Source organism: Eutrigla gurnardus, assembly GCF_963514095.1.
Source record: "Eutrigla gurnardus genome assembly, chromosome: 12".
NCBI classification, from domain to species: Eukaryota; Metazoa; Chordata; class Actinopteri; order Perciformes; family Triglidae; genus Eutrigla; species Eutrigla gurnardus.
Window position 1 is genome coordinate 8,334,422 of NC_139926.1, and position 27,260 is coordinate 8,361,681.

Sequence of the window (27,260 nt, forward strand, 5' to 3'; positions counted from 1 at the left end):
TTTTTTGTGTTGAATCTGCTACCGATTATCAAAATAGTTTACTCGGGTTAGTTACGTTTTGCGCATGCGCTTTAAGTGAGCTGCGAGGTGGGAAAATTTGTTCTCTCGCGTCTCTGTATACCCGTGAAATGAACATGATTTTCCGAAAAAGTTTGTGACTTTACGGAGTATAAAACCCGACGAACAGACTCTTTAGTTATTCATTCATCGCTGTAAGTACTCCGTCTGTTGGCTTATTGTGTTCTGTTTGTATGCTTGCGCGAGAAATGTGGTTCACCGTTGGCTGGCGGGTCATTGCAACACCATGTAACGTTATGGTACATACGATTAAATACCCAGCGTAGCTAGCATGTCATGTTACGTGGCTAATTTTTAGCTTTGGACGTAACTACACGGTATGTAGAAACGTTATTGCAGAGGCGTTGTAGACACACGTATACCAGGCTGAAACCTAGCATTTCAATCTGCCGGGTAACGTTAATTAAGAGGGATACAATGTGCACAACGTGTGTGCGATACGAGTGCTTCTCGTCCATAGCAACGGGAAGTAGTTTTGCCCGAATGTCGGTTATATTGCAGAATATTTCACGTTTTAAAACGTTGCAACTTACTCTGAAGATTAAACATGATGAAATACGTGCCTACCACTGTACTGGGCCGGTCAATTTTAAAAACTGAATATTTGTACGACTGCAACTGTTTAATCAAGATTAAAAACAACTATTATCTTAACAGACTCATGTTACTGTTGATAAGCGTGGCACCTAATGGGAGTCACCTTTCTAGCCGTCTTGCGAATAATTTAAGTTATTTTACATTGTCCCAACGTTGATTTCACTGGTACAAACTTGACATTTAGTGTCAACCTATGTCACTTAAAATCCTAGTATTGCTCCCCTGTCGTGAAGGATGTTTTGAACTTTGTTTTGTTTGTATCCCCGCAGATCACCAACCGATTCTTTCCAAAGGAGCAGGCCTCGGCATCTCTGTGTGTAGAGACTGACAGAATAAAAATTAACTTCACCTGTGGTTTTTCTCTGGGAATTAGCAGCTCAACCGTTTGTGCAGCATGAAGATTGCAGTAGAAGGCTGTTGCCATGGGGAGCTCGACAAGATCTATGAGACCATCGCCTATCTGGAGAAGAAGGAAGGGGTCAAAGTGGAGCTGCTGCTTTGCTGTGGAGACTTCCAAGCAGTGCGAAATGAAGGAGACATGAAGTGCATGGCCGTACCAGCCAAGTACAGAACTATGCAGACCTTTTACAAGTTAGTTCTTTGGTTTTATTCATATATATGTTGTTGTTTTTTTTTAAAGTGCCATATATGAGTGAGTGATAATTTAAATGATTATTATTGTCTTTGTTGCAGATACTATTCTGGAGAGAAGAAAGCGCCTCTTCTGACTGTCTTCATTGGAGGGAATCACGAGGCTTCCAACCACCTGCAGGAGCTGCCTTATGGAGGCTGGGTTGCACCCAATATTTACTATCTAGGTAGGTACCAGTAAACAGTAAATGTGATTATACTGTCTACTTGTATATGTGTTCATTCCCAGTTGTAACTTGGCAATATCTCTGTAGGGTATGCTGGTGTTATTCGCTACAAAGGGATTAGAATTGGTGGCGTATCTGGAATCTTCAAATCGCGTGACTACAGAAGGGGTGAGGTTTTTTTTATGTCTATCTAAATGGTTGAAGTTATACCCTAAATGCAGCATGTTTACAAGAAATGTGTGCTCTTTAAGGTCACCATGAATTCCCTCCATACAATCCTGATACACTTCGAAGTGTATACCACATCCGAAATATGGAGGTATTCAAATTGAAACAGGTAAATATCAAAGATTCAACTTGTCCACTTGCACACATTTCAAAACATTGTCCATTTATTTATCCAAACAATGTATATTCATACATGTTTATTTCCACTAAGATCCAGATGCCCATAGACATTTTCATGAGCCATGACTGGCCTCGTGGAATCTACCACTATGGAAGTACAGAAAAGTTGTTGAGAAAGAAGAGGTTCTTGCGTCAGGAAGTGGAGTCCAACACTCTGGGAAGTCCTCCGGCTGAGGAGCTTCTAGCTCACCTCCAGCCCAGCTACTGGTTCTCTGCACATCTTCATGTGAAATTTGCTGCTGTTATGCAGCATCCGGTGAGAGTGACAGTCTTTTGCAAGTGGCTGTATTGCTGCTTTTGTCAATATTAGCCCCTGATATATTTGATTTTAATAATTATTGGTACCAATCTAATATACCAATGTTTTACACCAACTCTGGGAATTCTCTTGTCTTTAGCCCAAAGCTGATTCCACCCCACGTGTGACCAAGTTCCTGTCGTTGGATAAATGTCTGCCCTACAGGGAATTCTTACAGGTGAAAGAAAGTGTTGTTATTAAAGGCCACGGTCTAATTTAAGGTTTAGGATTGATGGTACTAAGCAAGGATGTATGTACGCTTGTGTTGCAGATTGTGGATGTCCCAGAGAGACCGGGTTCATCTGAGGGTCTTGAGTATGATCCAGAGTGGCTTGCTATTCTCAAGGCCACCAACAGTCTACAAAGAACCACCCCTCACCCCTGGAACCCCCCTGAGAATAATGGCCTGCATGAACGGTAGACAGATATTTAGACATAAAATTACAGCCAGGACACAAGAGTGCCACAAGTGTCACTCCTGGATATAAGTAGGCATTTGGACGTTTTTTCCTCTAATTGAATGGAAGAAGTCTGCTGACCTAACCAAAATTATAATTTTCAGCGGATAATGATCAGGATTGATGCTTTAAATAATAACATAATGACTGCTGTCGGGTTTTTGGATTTATGGATTGTGTATTCGCCTCTTCCCATCAGGTGGGACTTCAGACCTTCAGAAGCAGCCATGATGCAGGTGATGGAGGATCTCAGCGGTGAACTTTCAATTCCAGACAACTTCAGCCAGACTGTGCCAGCCTACGACCCCAACAAGCGCCAGCCCCACGCCACTCCCAGCTGTAACACCAACCCTCAGACCACCGAGCTCTGTGCCACATTAGGCCTCACAGACCTCTACGCCCATGATGCACTGGGAGGTGATGAGTTGGGGGGACTTAAGGGCCGTACAGGAGGGGAGAAGGAGGAGGATGATGAAGATGGAGAAAGTGTAGGAAGTGTGGACGAACCGAGCGAGTACCCAACCGACATTTCGGGATTGTCGAGCTCATTCAATCCCGATGAGATTACAATAGAGGATGAGTGGGAGGAAGAGGAAGGAAACAAGGAGGATGAAGAAGGCAGGTCTGAATCAAAAGTGGCGGCAAAGGGAGACCATCTCTCTGATGTAGCTGCAGGTGAAGTCCACACCCCCAGCCGTCTGGTTCTTCCCACGCCCAAATCCGATGTCTCGCCCACTAATCTGTCCCTCCTAATGAACCTGCCACCTCCCTGCCACTCTACCCCAGCATTAGCTCGCTCTCACTCCGCAGCAGAAAGGGTAGCATACTGTGAGGAGGATGATGATGAAGATGCCTCAGCTGTACGTATCCTAAAACGTACCAGCGATGAGGCCGAGGCTCCTGGCAGTGAAGGCAAAATTCCCAGGATCAAACGCAGAAACCAGGTCATCTATACAGCAGTGGACGATGACGAGAGTGAGGGTTAGAGCTCAGGTTGAGATGAGGAAAAAGGTGAGGACTCATTTTATGCCACTTGTCACGGAGTGTCCAATTCTTCCAATTTTGTAAAACTTTTTATACAACTTCTGACATGACAACGTATGGCTTTATTAAATTGCCTGAAAAGCAAACCACTAGATCCAGTTTCTACAGACTGGCAATTAGAGACATGAAGTTGTCTCTTTTGGTCAGATGTTTTTTTTTACATCTTTTTAATCAAATGAAAGAAATTTTGGGAAATCAATTCGTATGTTGATTTTTTTGTACATATAGTTTCAAGAGTAAAGAAGCTGGGAAATTAAAATATCCTTTTTGTTTTCAAATGAATTAACGACATCATGCACCATTTATGCATAAACTCTATGCACTTGTCAGACTCTCAAAAGGAACTAACAACATTTGGCTGTTAATATCTTTTGTTTCACTTATACAAGGCAAGTGAAAGAAAAGTGATCAGCATTCTGCACTCAAAGTGCCCTTTACAGCTTTATTGAACATTACATACTCAAGGTGCTGATGGAAAAATCAAGTCTTGTTTTAATTGCACAGAACATTGAACCTACTTGTGATCACTGAAGAATGAATTAGTGTGTTTCATGTATATAATGAGCTGTTGGTGTCCTGGGATATTTTTTTAATATAAATCAAACATGGCATTGTACTTTAAATGTTAATCGAATTTTGAGACCATTAATTAGTTTGTCATATTTTGATCATTTTGTGAATCTGAAAATTAAACGGAACAGAAGATTTCCCTAGACACCAGGATCTGTTCAAATCAAACAAATTTATAACATTGATTAGAGTACTTTTTAAACAATCCATTCCAGTTTCACAAGTGTGCTCTGCTAAAACCAACATACACTTTCATTAAAATCAAGACAATTTACAACATACAGTGTTTTCAACAAGATCTCTTTACATCCATACAAAGAGCCAATACAGTACAGCCTAATGACAGGGTGCCAGGTTAGTCGATAGTACAAGCCAGTGTCGGGGAAATGGTTTTCCTGCACTTTGCCTACGAAGCACACTAACAGGATTCACAGAAAAAGAAAACTGGGAATAGGCACTTAGATTTTTTTTTCTTCGTGTTTTCATCAATTCACTTCATTATTTTATTCAGCCAAGCCTTGGACAGCAACGAGCACACAGCTCTGTTTGAAGAGCATCATATTAAGTTAAATGAATGAGTAAAATCATTACAGATCGCTATGGTTTCATGTTCACAAACAACTCTGCATTAGGACATGGGAAAGATGAGGGGCGCGCTAAACACTAGATGTTCTCCTACAGGCTGTGGTGCAGATTTATCACAATTCTCATATTTATTTGGCCTCCTACCTTTCATTCTTTCTTCAATATTTCATTTATCTGAAGCTAATAATTTCATCTGGGTGGAGCCATTGATTACCAAATGTTCTATTACAAGTTGCCCCAACACTCATTGTAATAATTGAAAAATTAGATTAACCTTTTTATTAATACAGGACTTAGTAAGTCCTGTATTTAATACAATACTACTTTCTTTGGGTGTGAGGGATATGTTCTCTGCTACAAACATGTAATTAGTTACGTTTTCTGCTGATACATAATATTAAAGACATGCGACTACATACACTCCAGATCAAGCCTCTATTGTTGCTGTTAACACCTACAGCCTATGATGCTTCTCATGTTTCCTTATGAGCACTCAAGCAAGGCATTGACCCCCAAAAAGTTTTAGGAACACAGCACTACAGCAATCTTTCATCAAAACAAACGGGTCTGTTGGACCAAGTGTCTCGGGGAGAAACAATGTCAGCAATCTGGTGAAGTTTAACTCGCATAATGAGTTACTATCTGGTCAGCAATCTGGGAGCAATGTGAGTAAAAGGACTCTGGGACACGGGAGCCGCCTGGAGAAGTCAAAACACCGGACAATAAATACGTACAATTGGACATGTGTTTGGCAAACTGTGCCGGATCAGGCCTGGACAGGGAGGGATTAAAAAATGATGGGATCATTCCAGGGGTGCAATATGTGGCATTATTCACAGCAGGATCTGATTGATTCAGGATGAGGAGGAAGCAAAGCAAGCAGGTGCAAGCTCCGACGAAGGAGAAGAAGAAAGCAGTCACTACCTAACAATTTGGCCTCTTTGTTTTATGTCTTGGCCCTTTTTTCTCCTTTCCTTTCTTGGCCACTCGCCACCATGTGCTGCTCATTTCGTGCACATGTATGCATTCAGGACTGTGATCAAAATGATGCAAGGCAGAATGAAAACAAAATAACATTTGCAATTAGTGCTAAATACTACAACAGGCTTACCACTGTCTTTCACATTCTTTATTTTCCTCCTCTCAATCTCTCTACCTCTCCTTGTACTTTCCAAACATAGCATCTCAGTGGTTGGGCAGAGACACAGATGTGAAACATGGAGTCTTCCTCCTCCAACTCTGTTTGCTCTTCTTCTCTCCTTAGAATCTCTGTCTCTGAATTTCTGTCTGCTTTGACAGGAGGATGAATGGAGGGTAAGGGGGTGAGTGGATACTGGGTTCCCCTGCATCAGGCCCACCCCTGTAAGATGGTTGAAGGGCTGTGGTGGTGTGGATGGTGGAATGCTGGTGGGAGTGCTGAAGGTCTAGTTCCCACCACAGCAGGCTCGAGTAGAGTGGGCATCTGGGTCCTGGAGGTTGACACCCCGGAGTCGCGCTGCATGTGTAGGGTTTTGGGTGTCTGTTTTTGGCATCTTTTTTGCTACATTGAGAAGACAAAGAAATATACTTGAACATATCAATTTTAGTTCTTCTCAAAATTAACAACAGTCCACATTCTAATTAAAAAATGTCCACATTCTAATTAAAAAATACACCAACAAGAATAAAAAATCTAAAGTGATTAATTCCAGAAAAAAATAACAGTTTTAATATATTCATATTGCGAAGAAATATTTTTCTTTACAATATCTGCTTAGACAGCATCAAAAGAGTTGACTTCTGTGCCTTATTTTCGGCTAAGGTAAAAGGGAATTTCTTGATTAAATGAAAGGACACTCACCAATAGCCAGGAAGAGCTCATTGACGTTCATGGCTGTCTTAGCAGAGGTCTCCATAAAGAGCAAACCAGTGTCTTCAGCGTACGTCTGGGCGTCCTTTTCCACACAAACAAATATAACACCACCATGTCACCAATTTAAAATCAAATAAAAACACCAAAGAAGAAGCCTAAAGCTGAAAAGAACAGAAATGTTCGTATCTACAAGAAGCAGGAGCTCAGTAGAGCATGGCCTAAGACAAATCTCTGAGCTGTGACGTGCATCAAACAAGGGTTCTGTTCTGATATCTGCTGACTCATACGGACTTTAGCACCAGTATTTAAATGCAGCCAAATAGGTATGGTAAAATGTGTTCACAACTATTTGATTAACAGATCTGTGCTCTATTATCTAATCTTTTTTGTTTTATTATTTATTTACACACCAGCATGAAGAAGTGAAGTTTATTAAATTGCATTGTGAGGTCCTTCAACATGACAAACTATGCCTGCCTTAGATATGACTACAGCTACTTTAAGCACCCAGAGTGCCAATAATATGAATGAATGACATACAGAACCAGTTATCCGCTGGAATTACCATCCATCTTCACTTATTAGTTAGGTTATAGCCCACAAACAGCGTCTCACCTCGTACTCGACCAGTCTCCTCTCGGCCAGGTCAGCCTTGTTGCCGGCCAGAGCGATAACGATGTTAGGACTGGCCTGCCTCTGCAGCTCCTTCACCCAGGCCTTGGCTCTCTCAAAGGTCTCCTGCACAAACACGGCACCAAGTTCAGATAAACCACCAATACACGTGTAAATAGCAATGAAAGGAAAACACAGAGCTGGGTAATATACTGCTATGTATTCATATTCATATCCGTTTAGGATGTTTTTATCGAATGTTGCGATTTATGTTCTTAGGCCTGTACTATGAAGTGAGTGCATCATACCCGGGGTATCTTTTGATTATCTGGCTTAACTAAACCCAACACTGCGATCCCACTAAACGGTCCGAAACGGTGGCTATCAACTCGGTAATCCATCCAGGGTTTCTCAGTCTGGCCATGAGCGCGTTCACATGAAAGGGGTGGCGTTTGAAGCATATCACCAATCACAAACATTAACGTGTGACAGCAGAGGCACATCATTTACAAACGAAGAACAAACTATAATATAAACCAAAATCAGAGATTTTAGGATTATAATATCACCGCCCCATAGAGCACATTAGATCTGACTATAAGTACATTTGTGTATTATATTAAATGAATGATGCGTGTAATGTTGCTTCACATTTCTTATAGAAAAGAAATTATTGCATGGAGGACAATTTTAGACCAATTATTTTAGCTGCATCCCTGGCGGTGTGAAACAGACTTGGAGCAATTCAAAAATAGCATGGATATAAAAACATAATTCAAAGCGGTAAGAAGGTGTTCTGTCATATCTTATTATCACACACAGCATACATGAAAGTACCGGTCGTAAAGTAATGCAGGGTAATGCAATGACACACTGCAACACACAGCTCAGTGAGACAGTTCACTTCAGGCCTGGGTGGGCTCAGGACACGCTCGCCCTCACCAAAGTGCTAAGGACTCTAGTTTCACGGCAGATCTACTCTGCTCTAGCTCGGGCAGTGATATTCACACACACAGCAATTTTTTTGCCAGCTGTCCTTTCTGCATTTTTCAATGAAACGGTGCTGCTTTTAGTCTGGATTATGACTTCATCTTCTGATTTGTGTAATATTATCTCATGATCCATGCATCAAGCTTTTATTGTTCAGTAGGCGGTGCTTGTGTACGATGTCTCTTATCTTGAATATAACCATCTACCCTGGTAAGAAGTGAACCACCGACTGAAAAGCCAGCGTTAAACATGATTTTACCTCGCTAACCCCAAATCCTGCTTCATAGTAAAGGCCTCTGGTTTTTGAGGCTGTGTTACAGTTATGTTAAATCATTTCTTTACATATTTGACTGTTCAGGTGACTGAAATAAATTGTGACTGTCTGACAAACATTCTGCAGGCAGCTTTAGTTATTACCTTGAATATTTAGGGCACATTTTGACAATATTGGCCAAATCTACATAAACAACTAATGAATTGAATCTGTTCATACTGTACCGGCTTGGTGATGTCAAAGACAACGATAGCAGCCTGAGCACCACGGTAGTACATAGGAGCCAGGCTATGGTATCGCTCTTGTCCTGCAGTGTCCCAGATCTCAAACTTCACTGTGGTGTCATCTAAACACACCGACTGAGCGAGGAACGCAGCTGGACATAAAGGGGAAAAGGGTGTTATTAAAACCTACTTCTTATAATCAGCTGATTAGTACTCGTACATTCCCTCAGACACGCCGTCCACATTCACCTCCTATGGTTGTCTCCTGGAACTCATCAAACTGTCCCTTGACGAAACGCAGCACCAGGCTGGACTTGCCCACAGCCATGTCGCCCAGCAGCACCAACTTGAACTGGCAGATCTTGGTCTGGGGTAGTGTGCCATTGGTGCGGCCTCCACTCCCTCTGGAGCTCATACCGGCCCACGTGGGAGACGTCGGAGGGGCTGGGCCTCCTCCCTGGGGTGGAGATAGGTGCTTCTGGGTTGTCAGTCACTTCCAGAGTGCAGTCAAATTTTGTTGATGGTCTCTTGGCCTCTTTTCTCCTTGTTTTGTCTGAATGAAGAAGAGAAATGGTTTGTCTTTGTACAAGACTACAGCCTGCCTTAGATCATACCGTTTATTTCTTTATCATGCCAACAAATGCTCCTCCAGTGCATCCATATAGTCTAATGATCGGCGTTTCATTTGGAGGGCTTGCAGATCTGACATGAAGCCCAGGAATAGCAACACATGCATTTACATTGCAACTGCATTTCTTTACATTTACCAGGCCTGAATGTCTTCTGTGTTCACATATTACCTTTTTTCCCTTCTTTCCCAAGACAACAAACGCGGGATAAATACAGATTTAGGATTGTGTCGGGGAGGGTGGAGATATCCTTGGCAGCAATAGCAAGAGACGTGTTTGCATTGCAGCTGCATTACTTAGCATTAACCAGGAACGTCTCCTCTGTGTTCACCGATTCACAGTCACGTTTGGAAATGTGTCCCGCTGCTAGCCGCGTCCCATTATCATGAAGTGAAACTTGATCTTTAACAAAAGATGTTGCGTCTCAGATTGCTGTCTCCCCCTCATAGACATTAACACTGAACCTCCATCACTGCAGCATATTAGTCATTTGAGACATTATTCAGACCGCAACGTCATATTGTGTAGCGTGTCTGGCGTCCCTGCACCATGTCCCCGTTAGCGTTGAGGATACTCCTTCTGTAATTGTTATCACATCGCCAGCCCTCCCTATCTTGCGTTATGTGCTAACGGGACACCGCTCCGGCCACTCAGTTGGTTTTAGACAGAACTGAATTTAGATTTCGACGCCCAATTAAACACACAAATACTGGGTGTCGGTATGAAAATAACATTTAGGCAACGAGAGGAAAATATAAAAAAATATTCACCGTATATACAGTCGTTTCGGCAGCAGGTATCGCAGTCTCGACTGTTGACAATTTGGCTATCAGCTGGTAAATGTTAACACTTCCTGTAAATTGGCGCATGCGCACCGAGTGCCGCATTGTCAAACCTGACCGCATACCCCAACGGTCTTTTCAGTGACTTCACATTTTTATATTCTTCGCTTTCGACTCGATTCACTAATGCTGGAAACGTGTTTACAAGCGTTTTCCCAGCCGAAGACAGCATTAGTTGTATTTACAACAGCGTGTATAATCATGGCCCAGCCAAGCCTGTTACCACCGCACTCACAAACGTTACCCTTAATGTGTAAATAATCTGAACGGGCTTTGAACTGCATCCATTGAGCCAAAGCGTTACTAGTGTGGCCTCCAGGCCGCACGGCGGCGCTAGAACGCAGATATAGAAAGGCACTCGGAAGTTTTTACCATAAGGATGTTTGAATTATGTTCGGCTCCTCTCAATACTGAACACGTTCGTATTTATTTAGTACACTGTGCAATATGTGAAGGCGTTCACACGCGAAGTGGTGTGACAGCTTGCTGACATTATGCCAACGACACACAGAAAGAAGAAGAAGAAGCAGGGATGCGATACCGCGGTATGTAACGTCTTCATTCACTACAGCTAGCAAACCCTGATATAATACAGTTTGTAAAACTCGAGGTTATTTTACTTTACTCGAGTATCTCCATTACATGTCACTGTATACTTCTACTCTCCTGCAATTTACCATGGAATATACTTTTCCTTACACTATACTACATTTATTTGACAGTTTAATTACTTCACGTATTCATCTTCAAAACAAAAAAAAATAAGCACCGTTATATACACTACAGTGTATAAAAATGCTTGAAATATTAGCTTGATCTCACCCCGCTACAACCGTACAATGCTACTTAGTCTACAAATGAATACACCAGGGATCCAATAATAGCATAACACTCATTTGTTTGTACATTGAGTGCTTCCACTGATACTGGAAAAAAAACATGTTTTTAACAGTTTAATCTATTTTAACTTTGTGAAATTGTTGTTAACTGTAACATGATGGCTGTGTGTTGTTTCTGTTGTTTGATCCAGGTGCAGGGAACCAATGACAGCAGTGTGGTGAGCAAGGTGTCTGCTGCAGCACAGGGCTACTTCCAGGATGACTTCCTCCAACACTTTGTGTGCAAAGTGGCCAGGAGAGCCCCGCTCATCAACAGGTCAGCAGGCCAGGACTAAATCTTGTCACGAGGCCTGGGACTCGGGGATCGAGACATCATTCATGCAGTGACGAATAACTGCCATATAGAGGGGTCATAGTGGTACAATAAGAGTAGTCATAGAGGTTAAAGGTGTGTTAGGCTTCACTCTTGAACCATGAGATGACACAAAAAGCAGGACTGAAATATCTGAGTAATGTGTCAATATACTTACATGTACTATATAATGAAGGCAATTTAAAAAAAAGTAATAATAATGACAGGCAATGGATTCTTTGTTTTTTTTAAAACGTATCTGTTACAGAATATCAGAAAATAGTGAAACATGTCTATCACAGTTTCTGAGAGCTCTGTTTTGTATCCTTATATTCAGGAGTATATACAGTACACATTATGCTGCAGTATACAGTAAATAACAATAGCAACATGTTGTACAAATCAGAGTCTGAGGTGTATTTTCATGTTCTAGGGGCTACTATGTGCGCTGGAGTGCTGTGGACCACTGTGTGAGGAGATTCCTACACATTACTGAAAACTGCCCCAAGAGACAGGCAAGTTAGCAGCAAAGTGTCCAACACACTTTTGTATAGAAAGGGTTGAATATTTGATATACCATTATTTGTCTTTCCCCTCACTTCTTCTGTCGTTATCTTTCCCCTTTTGTTAGATTCTGTCTTTGGGTGCAGGGTTCGACTCTGCGTATTTTCGCCTCCATGCAGATGAAGCACTTGACAGAGCTGTTGTGTTCGAGGTAGACTTCCCTGATGTCGCCCGGCGCAAGGCTGCCCTGATCAGTTCCAATGTAACGCTGAGGGCGATGCTGGATCCCCACTTACCTTCTCCTACAGGTGTGTCATGTACTTCACACATTTCACTGAGGTTCAAAGAAATGTTCCCTTATACAGGGCTTGAAGACCTCCGGCACGGTGCCGGAAATCCGGCGTAGCAATATTTTGGTGAAGTGTTTTTTTTTTTTTTTTTAACTGTAACCAGTCGTTTAAAGTGATAGTTCCAACTACCAATGGTACTCAAGGTAACCAAGGAGTTCTAGCCAATCAGAGCAGAGTAGGGCGGGCCTTAAGTTTCCAGGCACCTCGGACCGGGACAACGTAGCCAGAGCGATTGATAACATCAGCCCAAAGGCAGCCCTGCACACTTTTCATTCAGACAAACTAATGCGACTGCCACAGTTGTTAGATTTCATCAATGAGACCAACATTAATCTAATAAAAAGAATTTAACCAGCCAGCGGCAAACCTCTAAAAGCGTGCGGATAAGTTACTTGGCTCGTTTTTCTCCCCCGGGATGACGACAGAGGTTGGCCCTGGGCGATCAGATCAGTAGACCGGCGCTGCCGCCGCTGTGACAGCCGTTGCCCTGGTCACCGGTCGCGGCTCCCACAGACTCTGCACTGGATTAAACTGTGACTTTCTCGCATGAAAAATATTAAAACTGTGACGTGTTAACAGCGCTAAAGCCAGAATTAAAACAGCTTTTAGCAGCTTTACTGCTATCGCTGTCGATGCTCATAGGCGTAATTTATGGGGGGGATGGGTGGGTTGCAACCCACCCAATAATCCAAACCAGCCACCACAACCCACCCAATATGATATCACAATTATTGATATTGAATGTTCAGCATTATAATCACAACAGTGTGGTAGATTTTCTCAATTTACCAGTAAAAAATAGTGACGTTTGTCTGTGCCCCCTCCCGCTCTGAGATTTGGTTTCGCCCACCTTGCCGGACCTGCGCTTCTCTACTGTCTCTCCCGGTCTCTCCCGGTCTCTCCCCGCATCAGCGGTGGTATGAAGAAAGCACGCGAAGAAAAGCAAAAGAATAAAAGTATCTTCCCAACAGGAGGTAGCTACTGCTAGGGCTCCAGTGCCACCACTCACGGTTGCCCCCCCCCCCAGCCGGCGAGTTCGACAGTGCGTGCGCGTATAGCCCCGTTCACATACGTCGCTACTCGCCCGTCACTCGCTTTCTCGCTGAATTCTACTCGCTGGCAAAAAAAACTCACTGCCGCCGGCGACTTCAAGCGACAACTCTCTGTGGAACTCTCTGTTGACGGCAACTGTCGATCATCTCTATTCTACATTGTGATTGGTACTCGCTTCACTCGCATCGCAGAAAGTTAAAATTATTTTATCTCCGATCGACCACATCACATCGCCTGTCCTGGTCCACATTCCACTAGAACACATTCACATTAATTGACAGCTGTCTCTCAGAGATGGGCGAGTGACGACGTATGTGAACGAGGCTTCAGTCAAAACCAAAACACCAAGGAAGGCTGAGGAATAGTCACCCACTTTTATTATTATTATTATTATTATTATTATTATTATTATTATTATTATTATTATTATCATTATTAATAATAATAATAAACGAATTGTGTTTTAGTCATTTTTGTTCTCATCTTTTCTTGAATGCTTAAACTCCTCAACCCCATTTAGTATGTCAACATTTGTATCAGTACCAGCAGTTTGTAAGAAATTGGTCAGTAATTGATATGTCATATTTTGTTTCTCAGAATTCACCAAATTGATGCATTAAAATGAAATTATTCAAAATTTTCTCCCGGGGGGGCATGCCCCCGGACCCCCCTAGAGGATCGCAATCCCCCCACCATAGTCTCCAAAGATCCTGTGGGAAACACTACAAACCCATTTGTAATCGGGACAAAATACTTAAAGTTAGAGACAATTAAGGACCATGAGTCCTAACAAGAACACTTGCACACACTTTAATGTGTATTTTGTACACGTTCAAGACCCATTTTTATGCATTTTCTGAGTCGGTCAACTTTATTTTAGGCACAAACTATATATCTGGGCTGGTAAACCCAAACCTGCAGCAGTGGCTGGTGGCCAAAGAATATATATATATATATATATATATATATATATATATATATATATATATATATACACACACCTGCTTCACAGGTGGAAATCTCAACCACCCCAATGTTCAACTCAAAGTTACGCCCTTGGTGATGCTAATTTCTGAGGTATTATACGTTAGCATTAAGCTAGCGGACTTTATGCTTAGTGATACTGGCTGTGTGTGTTTTGAATGTTGTTTCAAACTATAATGTGGGTTTACTCTCAAAGTGCACCAGATTAATTCATTTAGATTGCAAATGTTCAGAATTTTCTTCTCCCCAATGCATAAAAAAATTTCAGGCACAGGATTTTTTCCTGCTTCAAGCCCTGCTTATATATAAGTTTTGTTAGATTTCAGGAGCATATATCTGCCTTCGTGCCCTCAGGACCTGTATATGTGTCCAGTGGTCAGTATCGTCTGTTAGGGGTGGATGTTAGAGAGGAGGCTCAGGTGGAAGGAGCTCTGGGTGCAGCTGGACTGGACTGGGCTGCCCCCACCCTGATTCTCTCTGAAGTGGTGCTCACCTACATGGAAACACAATGGTAAGGACTGCCATCTGTTCTATGTCAGGGACCATATCACCCTTTTTGTGTGTGCATAATATATAAGATAGGACTTAAAAATCATGTACTCTATCTGAATTACATGCAATATTATGCAACAAAAATAATGATTATTATCTTAATTATGATTGTAACACTCGAGGCAAATCTTTGTTGTATGCTGTGTGTCTTCCAGGTCAGATGCTGTCATTAGTTGGGCAGCAAAGCTCCTCCCACAGTCGCTCTTCGTCATGTATGAGCAGATACATCCACATGACCCCTTTGGTCGGATCATGCAAGATCATTTCCTGAAACTAAATTCAACTCTACGGGCGCTTCAGAATTACCCAGACACTGCTTCACAGAGGCACCGATTCCTGGACAAGGCCAGTATGCAGACAATATGTACTCATTTTGTGACGCTGGCTGTTTGCTCTGTTTTTCTAAGTAAACACAAATATGTAATGAGATGGCATCATGTTGTATTTGTCTTCAGGGCTGGGAGCAGTGTGTGTGTCTGGATATGAATGACTTCTACCTCGGTCTGGTCCCTGAGGAGGAGAGATGCCGAGTGGAGAGCCTGGAGCCTTTTGATGAATATGAGGTTAGCTGCTGAGCATTCTCTTATATTGTGGCCTTATGGTTGTGTCTATGTTGTATAAAACCATACTTCCCAGTAATAATATGGTCAACCCACAGGAGTGGCACCAGAAATGTTCCCACTATTTCATCCTCACTGCATCTCGAGGCTCTTTGATGGCACAAGCTTTACTCCCGGATGCTTCGGGTAGCTATCTCTTGGAATTGATTTCCCTCTGATAGAAATCGTCTGTCCCTACTTTCAGCTGACATGTCTTTTGTTTGTTTTGCATCAGTATCTCCAGTGTCATCCATTTTCCCATCTCGGAGCCCCACAGCCCTCGGTGTGCGGACCATACCCGTTTGTATGGAGGGCCTGGGGATGGCTTCCACCTCGGTGAGCCCAGGACAAGTCCTGCTAACGGGAGGCTCCAGCAGAGGAGGCAGGGGGTCAGTGACTAGGATCCTCGTCAGGGGGCAGGAAAGCTGGAGATCCGTCACTGTAGAACCACCAGTAGATTTGGGTGAGAGGACTTTTGCTCTCATGCTACATTTAAAGAGATCCATAAAATCCACTTTCATGCAGGGCTCTCTGCCTGTAATATCCCTCCCAATCCTAGTAGTACTGACTAAAGCATCTGTATAAAATCCTTACCCATGAAATGTATCTTCTACCTGTATTCTGACACATGTTTTTCCTGTGTTGGCCTCTCCCAGGTGTTCGACTCTACCACACTGTTACCTCTGTTCCAGGAGGAAGTGTCGTGGTATACGGTGGTCGCTCCTCTCCACTTAACCCAGTCAGGGGCCTTTTCAGAGTAACCCTGAACGCCGGCGGTCCTCTCGACTCAGACGATCAAGATGTGGGGAAACTTTGTGTAGAACAGATGCTTTGTACAGGTGATCCACCACCACTAAGATGGAGGCACAGTGCTACTACAGTCAGTCACAAAGGTGAGAGAAAACAGCCTTCTGGGATCTCTCTCTCATTCATTTTCATCTGGATTTATTTATTATACAACAAAGCTCTCTGATATTGTCATCTATCATCTAACCCTTTCTGAAGGCAAGGACTATCTGTTTGTGTTCGGAGGAAAGACTGAATCACAGGCAGTTCTGAGTGACTGTAACTTCCTGTGTCTAGACCAGCAGCACTGGACTGAGGTTTGTTCTCCCTATCCATGTGTTATCGTTCTAAACCACACTGCTAGCACTCAAACGATGCTGTCTCTGTCCACTGTAAATGACATTGAACATGTTCATTCTTGTTCTTTGAGTTTGGGCAAGAGATCCAGGCCTCACACCACTTTTATCTAACATAGTCTGCCTCTGACCACAGCAGGAAAACGTTGATTTCACCTGAAATCTTAATGCCTCAATATGTATATCATCAGCAGCATGGCTGGACGATTTTATAGAGTTCTGTTTAGATTTTATTATTTTTGTTGGCATATTTTGGCGCAGCCACTTATGAATACATATACAAATACATACTAATATTTCAGTAGTTGTTGGAAAATGTGCTCACTCTGCACTCAGCTGCTCTTCACGCAGTATCATCCTCTCTCGCACCGTATCCCAACTGTAGTCTATAGCGTTATCATTATTATCAATAATAATATTATTATCATCATTATCAGTCATATATATAGAATATGTTCTAATTGTTTTAGGTCGTCCAACACCATTACTGACTGCTTTAATCGTATTACTTTGCTGCTGACTTGAAGCTCTGCGGTGTGAAAGTCTAATTTCTTGCTCTTTGGTAACATTGTCAGGAAGAAGGAAAGTAAGAGATAAGAATAGAACAAAGTGTGTGTGTGTGTGTGTGTGTGTGTGTGTGTGTGTGTGTGTGTGTGTGTGTGTGTGTGTGTGTGTGTGTGTGTGTGTGTGTGTGTGTGTGTGTGTGTGTGTGTGTGTGTGTGTGTGTGTTATTTACAGATCCCGGTAGAAGGTGCAGCACCGGAGGCTCGTCATTCCCACTCAGCGTGTTCATATGAGGGAGGTGTGGTGGTGTTCGGAGGATTAGACAGAAGGGGAGTACCACTGGGGGATACAGCGGTGTTGAGGCCAACCGACCGAGGCTTCTCCTGGGAACGAATAGAGGTGAAGCCCCCTCCCGTTCCAAGGTCTGTAGTTTTTCAATCATTCAGTACGTCAAAAGACAATGTCCTGACGTTTCTACTTAACAGCCTCCACTAAAAGGCCTGAAATAGTTTGCTTTGTTTCAGGTACTCTCATTCTGCCCATGTGATTGGTGAAAAGCTGGCTGTGGTTGGTGGAGTTTGGCTCCATTCAGATGGCGTACCTGGTGTTGTCGTGATCGACCTCTGCATGCGCAGCAGTGTGGAGTTCAGCCTGGACACGGTCAGTTAACACACTTTGGACCTACTGAACACCATTTTAAGTTAAATTCGGTGGCTTTTACTATATTGATGCATCCACTCAGGTTGTGTGGCATCAGTTGCTACCTACAAACTAATTTCTCAACGATGCGTTTTCACTGATCACTTAGCCTCAGGGTAGACCCGTTAAACCAGATACTGACTGATACATCACTGTGTGATCTCTAGACCTCAGTACCCTGGCCACTGATGCTCCACTCATTCTGCTCTGAGCTGAAGGACTCAGAAGAACCAGAGCTGCTGCTGATAGGTGGAGGAGGAAACTGTTTCTCTTTTGGGACTCACTTCAACCTTCAGCCGGTCACTGTGGACCTCAGACCTGCGCTGGAATGAAGTATCTTAAAGTGTTTCTGTGAAACTGATCAAATCAATGACCTTAACTGGTTATGAAATACTGAGAGCCGACGCGTACACACCCACTTCTGTCCACAGGGGCCGCCAAAATCAACACAAAATCAAGATCCCTCGTAGTTGATTGGCTCTGAGGTTGTGCAAAAGGTTCACAAAGACATTAAACAACTCATGTATGGAAAATCCAAAGAAACGTTTTCAGTCTGCTTACTGGACAGTTTTTTTTATTTGTGAGACCTCAGTTCCAAATCACAGAATAATCAAGTAAAATCAGTGAGATATTGTTTTGGATGGTGGTTAAATCATTCAGTGAAGCGCCTGAAAGACTGGACCGAAGGACTGAGTGCGCCCCAGTCGCCGGGCTTGCGGTATTCCCCCTTCTCCAGAACGTACTGGCGCCCGCGGTAGTTGGGATGCTCGTAGAAAACCCACCAGCCGTCGAAGATCTTACAGGAGTGGACCTCCCTCCAGCGGAACTTCTCCAGGAGAGATGGACAGTCCTCTGTGGCCTCGAAGGCCTGGCCTCCGAAGTCGGCCTTCTCATACAGCTGCATTTTGTACAGGGTCCCACTGGTCTGGAAGGTGACGGGAGGAGGAGGGGAAGATGGTAGGGACATGGCAGTGGATGGGGGTTAAACGTGGAGATAGGTGGAGAGGGGTCGTTAGTGCAGGGGGTTGGGAAAGAATATGGAGGGGATGTGGGGTAAGAGAAAAGGGGAAGGAGGGATATATAGGGAAGTGAGATTTGTATCTAACAAAAGGAATGTACGTTTGTGGCACTGCAAATATAATTAGGCCCGTTGTGGTTTAAGTGATCCACCACATCAATTAGATAGCTGGCTTCCCATCCCCATCCCTCATTGTTCACATTCTGTTTCCTTCCTTTCTAAATAGTGCAAAACTGCACACATGCACTTGTGCAAACTGGATTGACTTTTGTATGAAAGCGCTGTCCCTGTATGTGCCTGCAGGCTGTGGGTCAGTGGAATCGAGGCCCGATCACACAAATAGACCCGCGTATTGGTCGACATTGACGAAGCCCTGCAGTAGCCGGTAGCATCGACGCTATAGCATGATGTCTGTGATGTGCCCATCAATTAGTTTTTACTCTCCCCTGCACTCACTGTGGCTTTTATCAGTGCACCTAACGTCTGACTGAGTCATGAACCCAACCAAGCGGGCCTCCTCTGCTTCACAGCTGAGGAAAGGTCGATTACAGCACAGTATCATTACAGCTCATTCACCAAAAGGGGTCGTACCGTACGGCAGATCAGATCACAGGCGACGGCTGACTTACGAAGTGGACCATCTTGCAGGAGCTGAGGCGGTCGTTGAGGCCCATCCAGCGCTGGTACTCTGGGTACTCCCCCCTGGTCAGGACGTACTGGTAGCCCATGTAGTTGGGCCGCTCGTACACCACCCAGGCCCCACTCTCCACCCGGATGGAGTTGCAGCGGCTCAGGTAGGTGTGAAAGTCTGAGCAGTCGCTGTCGCACTCATAGCGGCGGCCCTGGAAGTTCTTATCCTCGAAGAAGACAATCTGGGGGAACAACACATGGGAGTGTTATCTCCAGATTTCACATTGATCCTCTAAGAAATGTCATAATTCCCTTAGATTATCAGTTTTATGACAGAGAGGCTTGAAAAGCATTCTTTCGGCAATATGTTTTCAATGTGTAGCGCAGCTTTAACCTCCATCAACGGCTAGTACTGCAAAAAGAGGTGGAATTCCCAAATCACTGCTGAGAGGGTCACCTATAGACCCTTGTCCACTACTTGAACCATCCATTCATACTTCACCTCCATGCCAGTGTTGGATATCTATGCCTTATCCACTTTGTCTCAACTCACCCTGCCCATCTTGGATAGAATGTGTGGGATAGCCTTGGTGATGTCAGGTGATGGTGGTGGTTCCCCTGAGGTCTCGATGTTGCACTGGCTCCTCACAGGTCCCTTATATATCCACACTATCACACGTTTATAAACGGCAACGGCCGAGGCCAAAGGGGAACAATCGCTTTGTCATGAAAATGAGATCCAAAAAATTGAGTCAGTGATTCTAGTGCCATTCAGTTTTTCCAGAAAAGCGAGGAAGGATTACGGCATAATGGTCGGGCACGGTAAGCGTCCATTGACCCCACTTCCCTACTGGCTCGATCCAGTGCCCACCCCCCCCTCCGCTCGGGCTCTCGCACCATGCTACACATGCCAGCTCCACCAGCTTGCCCCCACCTGGTGAGGACCTGCCAACTCATGACTTATTTCTGCCTTATGGATGAATCCAGATGGAGCAATGTCCAGGGGTGAAAGAAGTATTCAGATCTCTTATTTAAGTAAAAGTATTAATACCACACTGAAAGTACTCCTATACATAAAAGCCCCCCTATTTAAGGTCTTACTTAAATACAAATGAGAAGTGCTCTTGCAGAAAATAACCCCCTGTGAGTGGTATATTATAGATAGCAGATATTTAGTTATTAATACTAATGTATACATTTTCATGCAGCATTTTACCATTGAAGATGGTTAATGTGGAACTAATTTAACTATTTTATGTATTGATGGGTTTGTTAAGAACAATGCATTGTGTTTTATAAACCCAGAATACATTTTGTATGTAAAGTGTGTAGCAGCAAAGCAAGTTGTAACAATGCTGGGAGTATAAAGAACATGGAAATACTTGAGTAAAACAAGTACTCAATTACTAGTAGGTATTTTACCACAGTAAAAGTACCACTGTGAAAATAAAATAAAGTCCTGCATTCAAAATCTTATCCAAATAAAAGTTTAAAAAATATTAGCATCTAAATATACTTTACAAGTACAACTTAATGTACTCGGGATCTAGAGTGGTCCATTTCAGAATAATATATTACTCTATTGGATTATGATTATTCATGCATTACTTTATATCCTGCTGATTAGTTTAGAGTAGTAACTAAAGCTTGTACAAAAGTAAAAAAAATAGATATGGTGGAGTAGAAGTATCAAGTTGCATAAAAATGTTGCAATATTTGAATTAATGTATTTATAGTTACATGCCCCCACTGGTATGCAATACATATTACTGTGTGAAATCATGCTTTTCTTTATTCCTCAGGTGAACAACATTAATAATTCCCATTTTATCAAATTCCAAGCATATTGCTGCATACAAAGGTAAAGACAGAATCAAAGCTTTTATTCATTTTTATTTCTTTAAACAACTATAGTGCTCCTCATATAGCAACTGCATAGCGGTGCATGTGTTCAAATCAAAGGGTACGTGTCCAGCAGTAAGGCATTTTACAGTGTAATCGCATCATGAAAATTAAGAGACGGACACCAGCATAAAACTTAGGATATAACGTAATAACATTTTAACAGTACCATCAAGTCTATCAAATAAATTAAAAGGCTGCCCTGAAGACACAAGCAGCGGTTCTGTTCTATGTGTGAAAACGTAGCACGCCGTAATGAAGAGTGGAAACAAGAAGCTGATTGGACTGAAGTACACTTGGAGGTGTTGAATGCTAAAATGGTTCTGGGGGCAAGGTAGATTTCTGAGAAACAATCCCAATATAATTATAAAATATTCATTCATTTTAATTAATACAAAAATAAACACATTTACCAACACTTGGCAACACTTCTGCAAAAGGACCAAAATGTTGTTAAATTAAGCCTCATTTGGCAAATCCCCATATTTCGGTTGGACTGGAGAAACAGTGTTGTTGGTGTTGATGTTCGAGCAAATAAATCCAGCTGGACAGCTGGTGAAGTCAATACGCCATGCTCAAAAAGATTCAACAACAATATGACGGTGTGGATGGCATAATCACTTGCCTCCAATAATTTATGTTAATGTTCCTTCCTTATTGCCCATAATGAAAAACACATTGCTATTATATATTAACCTATATTATACTCTATTAATGCAAAATACAATAAAAAATACTATGACCTGAGCTAGTAACTGTAGGACCACTAGCATGTCCTTAATACCCAAAGTGCTACATTTATTTAGGATCGACATTCTCCATCTTTAAATGCACATGTCAACTCTTTTTTTGTATATACATAAAATAGCACATAGTTAACATACTTGGGCACAGTTTGGGAAAAAGGTGTCCCCTAAAGCAGAGTGCTGATGATACCGATGTTTAAGTTCCCTTAATGGGCTCTTAATGCTAACGCCAAAACATCAGACTATATTGAGTTTACACACAAAGTGGATTTCAATTGTCAAACTGTGTGTCTTAACGTTTGTTGGTTGATTTTGATAATTATGACATCAAAAGGCTAATGATGCTCTGAGAGAACATGTTTTAGGGCATGTCTGTGTGACTCACAGGGCCCTAAGCCTGTCTGTCACTGCCTTGTCCCTCTTCAGCTGCACCCACTGTTTTTAGACCAGATTTAAATTTTCTGTTTCCAAAGGATGACATTCAGCTGAAAACCCAAATCTAAGCAACCCCTCCCCTCCCCCACCCAATAAATGTCCCTTTAAAAGCCTGTGGTGACTTCACAGATGCTACACCCTGTGTGTCTGCGTGTCAGAAAAGTGGTGGTGCTTATGATCTAGTTTTACAACATGCCAATCCACTCCCTACTTGGCTTGGACTTGTTGAGGACTTGTAAGCAGGCCACACCAGCCTTCCACTCAAGAACGAGTGGGACACAAAGTTGCAATAAAAGCTGGTCCGACAGCTCTGGACTTACCAGAGTCAGGTGTAACATACTGTACAATAATACTAGACATACTGGTCCGTTTGTTACCACATTTAACCCAACAATTCAACAAGCCATAGGGGACTGTCCCACTGTACGTCCAGTTCTAATATGTTTGGCGTCATTAACTCGGGGGATCGCCGTTGCAGACCCATTGGAGGTCTTTAAAGAGGCCACCGTGGGTGGAATAAGGCTGTCAAGTTCCTGGCGGTGCCCCGTTTCCAGGAGCCACTCGTGGAACTTGAGCTCAACCAACTCCTGGAACTGCTGCTTCTGCTCCCTTTAAACCATAAGAGAAATCCGTTACAACAGAGAAACAACAAGGCATTAACAGCTGGAAAGAGCTGGGATGTGGGAGGGATTAGGGTTCAAATCAAATAATTTCCCCCTGCATTAAATAGCATCCTATGATGAGTTCCCCATTTGCTGTCCTGTCAGGGTCAGGTGGAGTGTAAAGCCCCTCAAGCCAGTTTTCTGACAGCCATGACTGAATGGCTGACTCATATTCTTATTGATTTTTGGAAAGGCTTTCCACTGATTAAAATAGTAGCCTGGATAAAAGATTAAAACCATGTTTGTACTGCATGTTTAATGCAACATTAGATAGACTATCAAATGATTCCCCTTTATTAATAATGGTGTGCAGAGTGCCTGATTTTCAACTCACTTGTTCAGCCGGACCCCCATCACGGTCTTCTGCCAGTTCTGTATCCTCTTCTGCTTTTCATCAAGTGCTGCCTGATATGGAGGCGGCAATCCCCCCGGCACCTCACATGTGTCGCCCTCCATCTGGAAGGGCACAACCATTGTGTGAAACTCCGCCGGGGGCAGCAGGCGGTAGCAGGCAGGGTCTGGGTTGGATGACTGGTTGAGTGAGGAGTTGACAAGGCCCTCGGTCCCCAGAAGCAAGGGTTGATCCCAGGCATTGGGGACTACAGCCAGCCCCACACTGGCCATGTGATCCTCCAGGGAGGGGTAGAAAGTGTGGAAAGGCCCCAGTGTAATGTCTGTGTTCCCAGGTAGCAGCAAGGGGCGCATAGGTGTCAAGGCGTGGATAGTGCAGCGTGAGGAGACTCCTACAGCAATCCTGCCGGCCACACACACCACCCGCAGGTTCTGGCAGCTGTGGATGTGGACGTTGGTCTCAACAGGACCCAGAACCACTGTGCAGTCACGGCATTTGTCCACAATGACTGATCTGAAGGAGCACACGCGACAAAACCTAAGATGGACAAACTATCCATAAAAGTTCAGAACTCAAGCTATATTAATGGAAGGTCACCTTACCTGAGAGGTGAGAGGAGGTATATGAAGGCATCTGAGCATCTGTGGATTTTGATGTTGGCACCGGTCAGCTTGTCTGAGGTTTTAGCCAGGGTCTGTTTGAAGACTTGCGACATCAGCACCATCTTACTGCCAGGTGGAGCCATGTGGGTGTTTCGGGCTATTTTGGCTCTCTTCATGGCTCCCTCCACTAGAATACACAAGTCAAAGAAATTAAGACAGACACGTAGAGAGATGGATGGCTATAAATAAGCACCTTGCACACTTCCTTCCCCTAAGAATTACTGTTGGTTTTATTTTAAGAAAATAATATAAAAACAGTATCGCAGAAGATTTTAGGATACCTTGTTGAGCCCAGGCTAGTTTCTTGCCAGACTGCAAGCAGGCGGTTATCCCAAAGGGGTTGAGAGTGAGGCTTTGCTGGAGACAAGAGAGTAGCTTGTGCAGGGCGAAGGATCGGCTTTGTGTGGAGTAGCCGGCTTGTGTCTGCAGTGGACCTTTGGTCAGCAGCCTGTGGACAGGCTGGATAGCTCTGCCACGGCAGACTGCGCCCTCCAAGAGCAGGCCCAAGCTCTGCACAGCCTCCAGGGATATCTGAGAAAAACAACTGTAAAATCAGGTACAAAGCACCATAAGGTGTGAATGGTCATTTGTTTTAGAGGTTAATTTCAGTCAAAGTAAAAAATCTATATTTTTTTTAAAGAAGCACATATGATTGTATTTGTAAGACATATAGAGGCTATTCTGTAAGCAAAGATTTAATTAGAATTAAGATTTATAAAGCAAAAATACAGATTTGGGTGATAATTCTTTGTACTTTCGTCACTACATGTGACCGTTCACATTGTCAATTGATACATTTTTATAATAAAAATATCAATTACAGCTGCTTTAAGTTGTTGCTTGAAAGGGAACAGACTTTCCACAGACCTGGCAATCTCTGAGGGCCTGTCCAGACTGTGAGAGTTGGCCCGGCTCCACCAGCAGCTCCAGAATTTCAGCTAGATGGCTTTGAACAAATGACAGGTGAGCCTGATCATCCCAGTTCTGCAGAACCAAACAGAATAAAAGGACTATGAGCGGCACATCACAAAGAACAGAAGGATGACAATACAATGTGTGCTTTAAACGTCATCATTGCTTCCACTGGGCATTCGTTGGTAATCAGAACAACAGAATATTGCAACGCATGCAATAATATTTATTTTGTCCCGAGTAACACACACCTTGTTCTGAGTGCTAGTCTTGGTCTCTCGGTCCGATGGAGCGGGGGAGCGAGTGCGATGACTGGGCCACTCTTCACCGATCAGAGAGGTGCGCAGAGACACACGGCTCAGATGCTGGATGTAGAGGAAGAGGAGGAACTGCAATGTGTCCACAGACAACTGGAGTGAAAAGGAGAAATGTGAGAGCAGGGTTACAACAACAATAACCTCTGCCTGGGGTCAGACATGATACAAAAAAGTTACGTGAAACAATGAGATAGTATTACGTTCTTCGGTAAACTGAGACTTTTGCACTATATATTTTAACCACCATATATTTTACCTTGTTCCTTTGCTGGTCCAGCTCAGTTTTGGAAGAGCACTGAGAAAGACACTCTGCCCACTCCAGCCTCTCCTCTGGAGTGTTGTCTATAAGAAGGCCGAAGGTTTCAAAATATAGCCATGCAAGGTCTTCTGGAAGCTGTAGCTTTCCACAGGCAATATGCCTCCACATGGGCCAGCCCAAAATGGGGAAGCAGCCGTCCCGTGTTCGCACATAGACCGCCATCTTGCGAAGATAGTGCAAGCCGAGCTTAGAGGAGGGAGCCACCTGGAATGGCATTAATTATGGTGTTGGTTATTTGACTACATTTGCATCCACTGGGGGATATATGGCTACATTAAATAGATGGTGAGAATATATCACCTGCAGGGTCCCCAGCAGGAAGGGTTCCATGCGTGGCCATATGCTCACACAGTCTGCCTCCATGTCTAAAGAGAAAGGATCGAGAAGTGGAAGTCTGACATAAGAACAATTTCAAATTAATTGTGAATCACATCACAGTGCAATTAATTCGTTATGTAAGCTCTAAATGTAGAGACTGACTAAGTCAATAACCTCCTGTAATAATGCTGAGTGCAAAACTACAACCCACTAAAATGTTATTGGCCAAGTGTGTGAACACATACGGGAAATGTACAGCCAAGACAACAAAGCTAGAAAAAAGTTTAAACATTTAAATATTTAACTGGTTACAGAATTGAATAAAGCTGCTGGAATATGAACAAGATAGATAGATAGATAGATAGATAGATAGATAGATAGATAGATAGATAGATAGATAGATAGATGTGACAGTATATACACCGATTATATAAATATTTAAAAAAAATCGATTTATATTTGACAACTAGACTGTATTTAAACAATCAAATATAGTGTTTACAGTAACAGTAGATGTTACTGGTAAAGGCTTAGTACCCGGATACCAGCAAAAAGAAAACCCGTCGGAAAAACAATTGTTTATGTGTCGCTCATTTAACATGGTGGTGAACGTCTCCTGTGATGCTCCATGACAACTGGCAACCAGGATGCTCGGGTCATCGACACCTAACTTGGCATCATATCAACTTTGGCACGCTGACCTACAAACGAAGAAAAAGCGAGTACATATGTACACAAACACACACTGCTGTGTTGCGGCGGGGTATGACATGCAGAGCGTGGTAGTCGGGACGATGAGACAACTGTTATCTCAAAGTTAACTTCACCAAACGGAGGCTCGCCTGCTAACTTAGCTACCGTTAGCAAGTAAGGCTAACGAGGCAGAGGAAGAATCGGAGACAACTGTGACTTTGCTCTTACTTTCAGCCGTTGAAGCGCGATGTTCCGCCTCGATGGGTCACTCATACGTGGAAGTAAAGACGAGAACAAGTCCTGCAGCTCACGCGGGTTGTTGTGATTAGAGGCAGACCTTTGCACATCTGCCTTTCTTCCTATTTGGCGCCCTCCTCTGAGCTGACATCTGTTGCGCGCAGCAGCCCGCGGGTGCGCGCTTCCACCGAGGGCCGCGT

General features: G+C 43.3%; 5 protein-coding genes across 6 annotated transcripts in view; 2 read left to right on the plus strand and 3 right to left on the minus strand.

The window, feature by feature from the left end:
- idh1 (isocitrate dehydrogenase (NADP(+)) 1) overlaps positions 1–27,260 on the minus strand; it is a 183,374-nt gene that overhangs the window by 149,553 nt on the left and 6,561 nt on the right. The gene's annotated exons all lie outside the window — the stretch shown is intronic.
- dbr1 (debranching RNA lariats 1) lies at positions 76–4,399 on the plus strand. Of its 2 annotated transcripts, none has more exons than XM_084022337.1 (9): positions 76–212; positions 945–1,266; positions 1,369–1,493; positions 1,581–1,661; positions 1,745–1,830; positions 1,933–2,157; positions 2,300–2,377; positions 2,471–2,616; positions 2,857–4,399. In XM_084022337.1, the coding sequence occupies exons 2-9, from the start codon at positions 1,070–1,072 to the stop codon at positions 3,641–3,643; spliced, it is 1,725 nt and encodes a 574-aa protein (XP_083878463.1). In that variant the 5' UTR covers positions 76–212; positions 945–1,069; the 3' UTR covers positions 3,644–4,399. The 2 variants fall into 2 exon arrangements, with proteins under 2 accessions (XP_083878463.1, XP_083878464.1); XM_084022338.1 differs by having other exon boundaries at positions 82–212; positions 1,049–1,266.
- rab5b (RAB5B, member RAS oncogene family) lies at positions 4,748–9,356 on the minus strand. Its single transcript, XM_084022339.1, has 5 exons — positions 9,058–9,356; positions 8,809–8,960; positions 7,324–7,446; positions 6,697–6,790; positions 4,748–6,396 (listed from the first exon to the last, which is right to left on the minus strand). The coding sequence occupies exons 1-5, from the start codon at positions 9,221–9,223 to the stop codon at positions 6,281–6,283; spliced, it is 651 nt and encodes a 216-aa protein (XP_083878465.1). The 5' UTR covers positions 9,224–9,356; the 3' UTR covers positions 4,748–6,280.
- Positions 10,645–18,328, plus strand: lcmt2 (leucine carboxyl methyltransferase 2). The gene is made up of 14 exons (XM_084022336.1): positions 10,645–10,824; positions 11,310–11,434; positions 11,904–11,985; positions 12,102–12,282; positions 14,716–14,872; positions 15,069–15,258; positions 15,369–15,476; positions 15,572–15,659; positions 15,748–15,975; positions 16,169–16,405; positions 16,518–16,615; positions 17,393–17,580; positions 17,683–17,818; positions 18,025–18,328. The coding sequence occupies exons 1-14, from the start codon at positions 10,774–10,776 to the stop codon at positions 18,187–18,189; spliced, it is 2,034 nt and encodes a 677-aa protein (XP_083878462.1). The 5' UTR covers positions 10,645–10,773; the 3' UTR covers positions 18,190–18,328.
- Positions 18,382–27,196, minus strand: tbccd1 (TBCC domain containing 1). Its single transcript, XM_084023517.1, has 13 exons — positions 27,052–27,196; positions 26,113–26,177; positions 25,750–26,016; positions 25,428–25,586; positions 25,132–25,248; positions 24,546–24,795; positions 24,205–24,391; positions 23,585–24,115; positions 22,993–23,197; positions 22,778–22,848; positions 20,059–20,224; positions 19,505–19,747; positions 18,382–18,782 (listed from the first exon to the last, which is right to left on the minus strand). The coding sequence occupies exons 2-13, from the start codon at positions 26,173–26,175 to the stop codon at positions 18,510–18,512; spliced, it is 2,532 nt and encodes an 843-aa protein (XP_083879643.1). The 5' UTR covers positions 26,176–26,177; positions 27,052–27,196; the 3' UTR covers positions 18,382–18,509.

What these genes read in the sequence shown, in the direction of transcription:
- dbr1 (XM_084022337.1), top strand. Translation starts at nt 1,070, where the DNA reads ATGAAGATTGCAGTAGAAGGCTGTTGCCATGGGGAGCTCGACAAGATC. An exon ending in CCTACAGGGAATTCTTACAG is followed by an intron (nt 2,378 to 2,470) that starts GTGAAAGAAAGT and finishes CTTGTGTTGCAG; the next exon opens with ATTGTGGATGTCCCAGAGAG. An exon ending in AATAATGGCCTGCATGAACG is followed by an intron (nt 2,617 to 2,856) that starts GTAGACAGATAT and finishes TCTTCCCATCAG; the next exon opens with GTGGGACTTCAGACCTTCAG.
- rab5b (XM_084022339.1), bottom strand. Translation starts at nt 9,223, where the DNA reads ATGAGCTCCAGAGGGAGTGGAGGCCGCACCAATGGCACACTACCCCAG. An exon ending in CCAGGAGACAACCATAGGAG is followed by an intron (nt 8,961 to 9,057) that starts GTGAATGTGGAC and finishes CTTTATGTCCAG; the next exon opens with CTGCGTTCCTCGCTCAGTCG. An exon ending in GGAGACTGGTCGAGTACGAG is followed by an intron (nt 6,791 to 7,323) that starts GTGAGACGCTGT and finishes TGTGTGGAAAAG; the next exon opens with GACGCCCAGACGTACGCTGA.
- lcmt2 (XM_084022336.1), top strand. Translation starts at nt 10,774, where the DNA reads ATGCCAACGACACACAGAAAGAAGAAGAAGAAGCAGGGATGCGATACC. An exon ending in AGCAGGGATGCGATACCGCG is followed by an intron (nt 10,825 to 11,309) that starts GTATGTAACGTC and finishes TGTTTGATCCAG; the next exon opens with GTGCAGGGAACCAATGACAG. An exon ending in ACCTACATGGAAACACAATG is followed by an intron (nt 14,873 to 15,068) that starts GTAAGGACTGCC and finishes TGTGTCTTCCAG; the next exon opens with GTCAGATGCTGTCATTAGTT.
- tbccd1 (XM_084023517.1), bottom strand. Translation starts at nt 26,175, where the DNA reads ATGGAGGCAGACTGTGTGAGCATATGGCCACGCATGGAACCCTTCCTG. An exon ending in TGGACCAGCAAAGGAACAAG is followed by an intron (nt 25,587 to 25,749) that starts GTAAAATATATG and finishes TTTTCACTCCAG; the next exon opens with TTGTCTGTGGACACATTGCA. An exon ending in AGGGAGTGGATTGGCATGTT is followed by an intron (nt 20,225 to 22,777) that starts GTAAAACTAGAT and finishes TTCATGACAAAG; the next exon opens with CGATTGTTCCCCTTTGGCCT.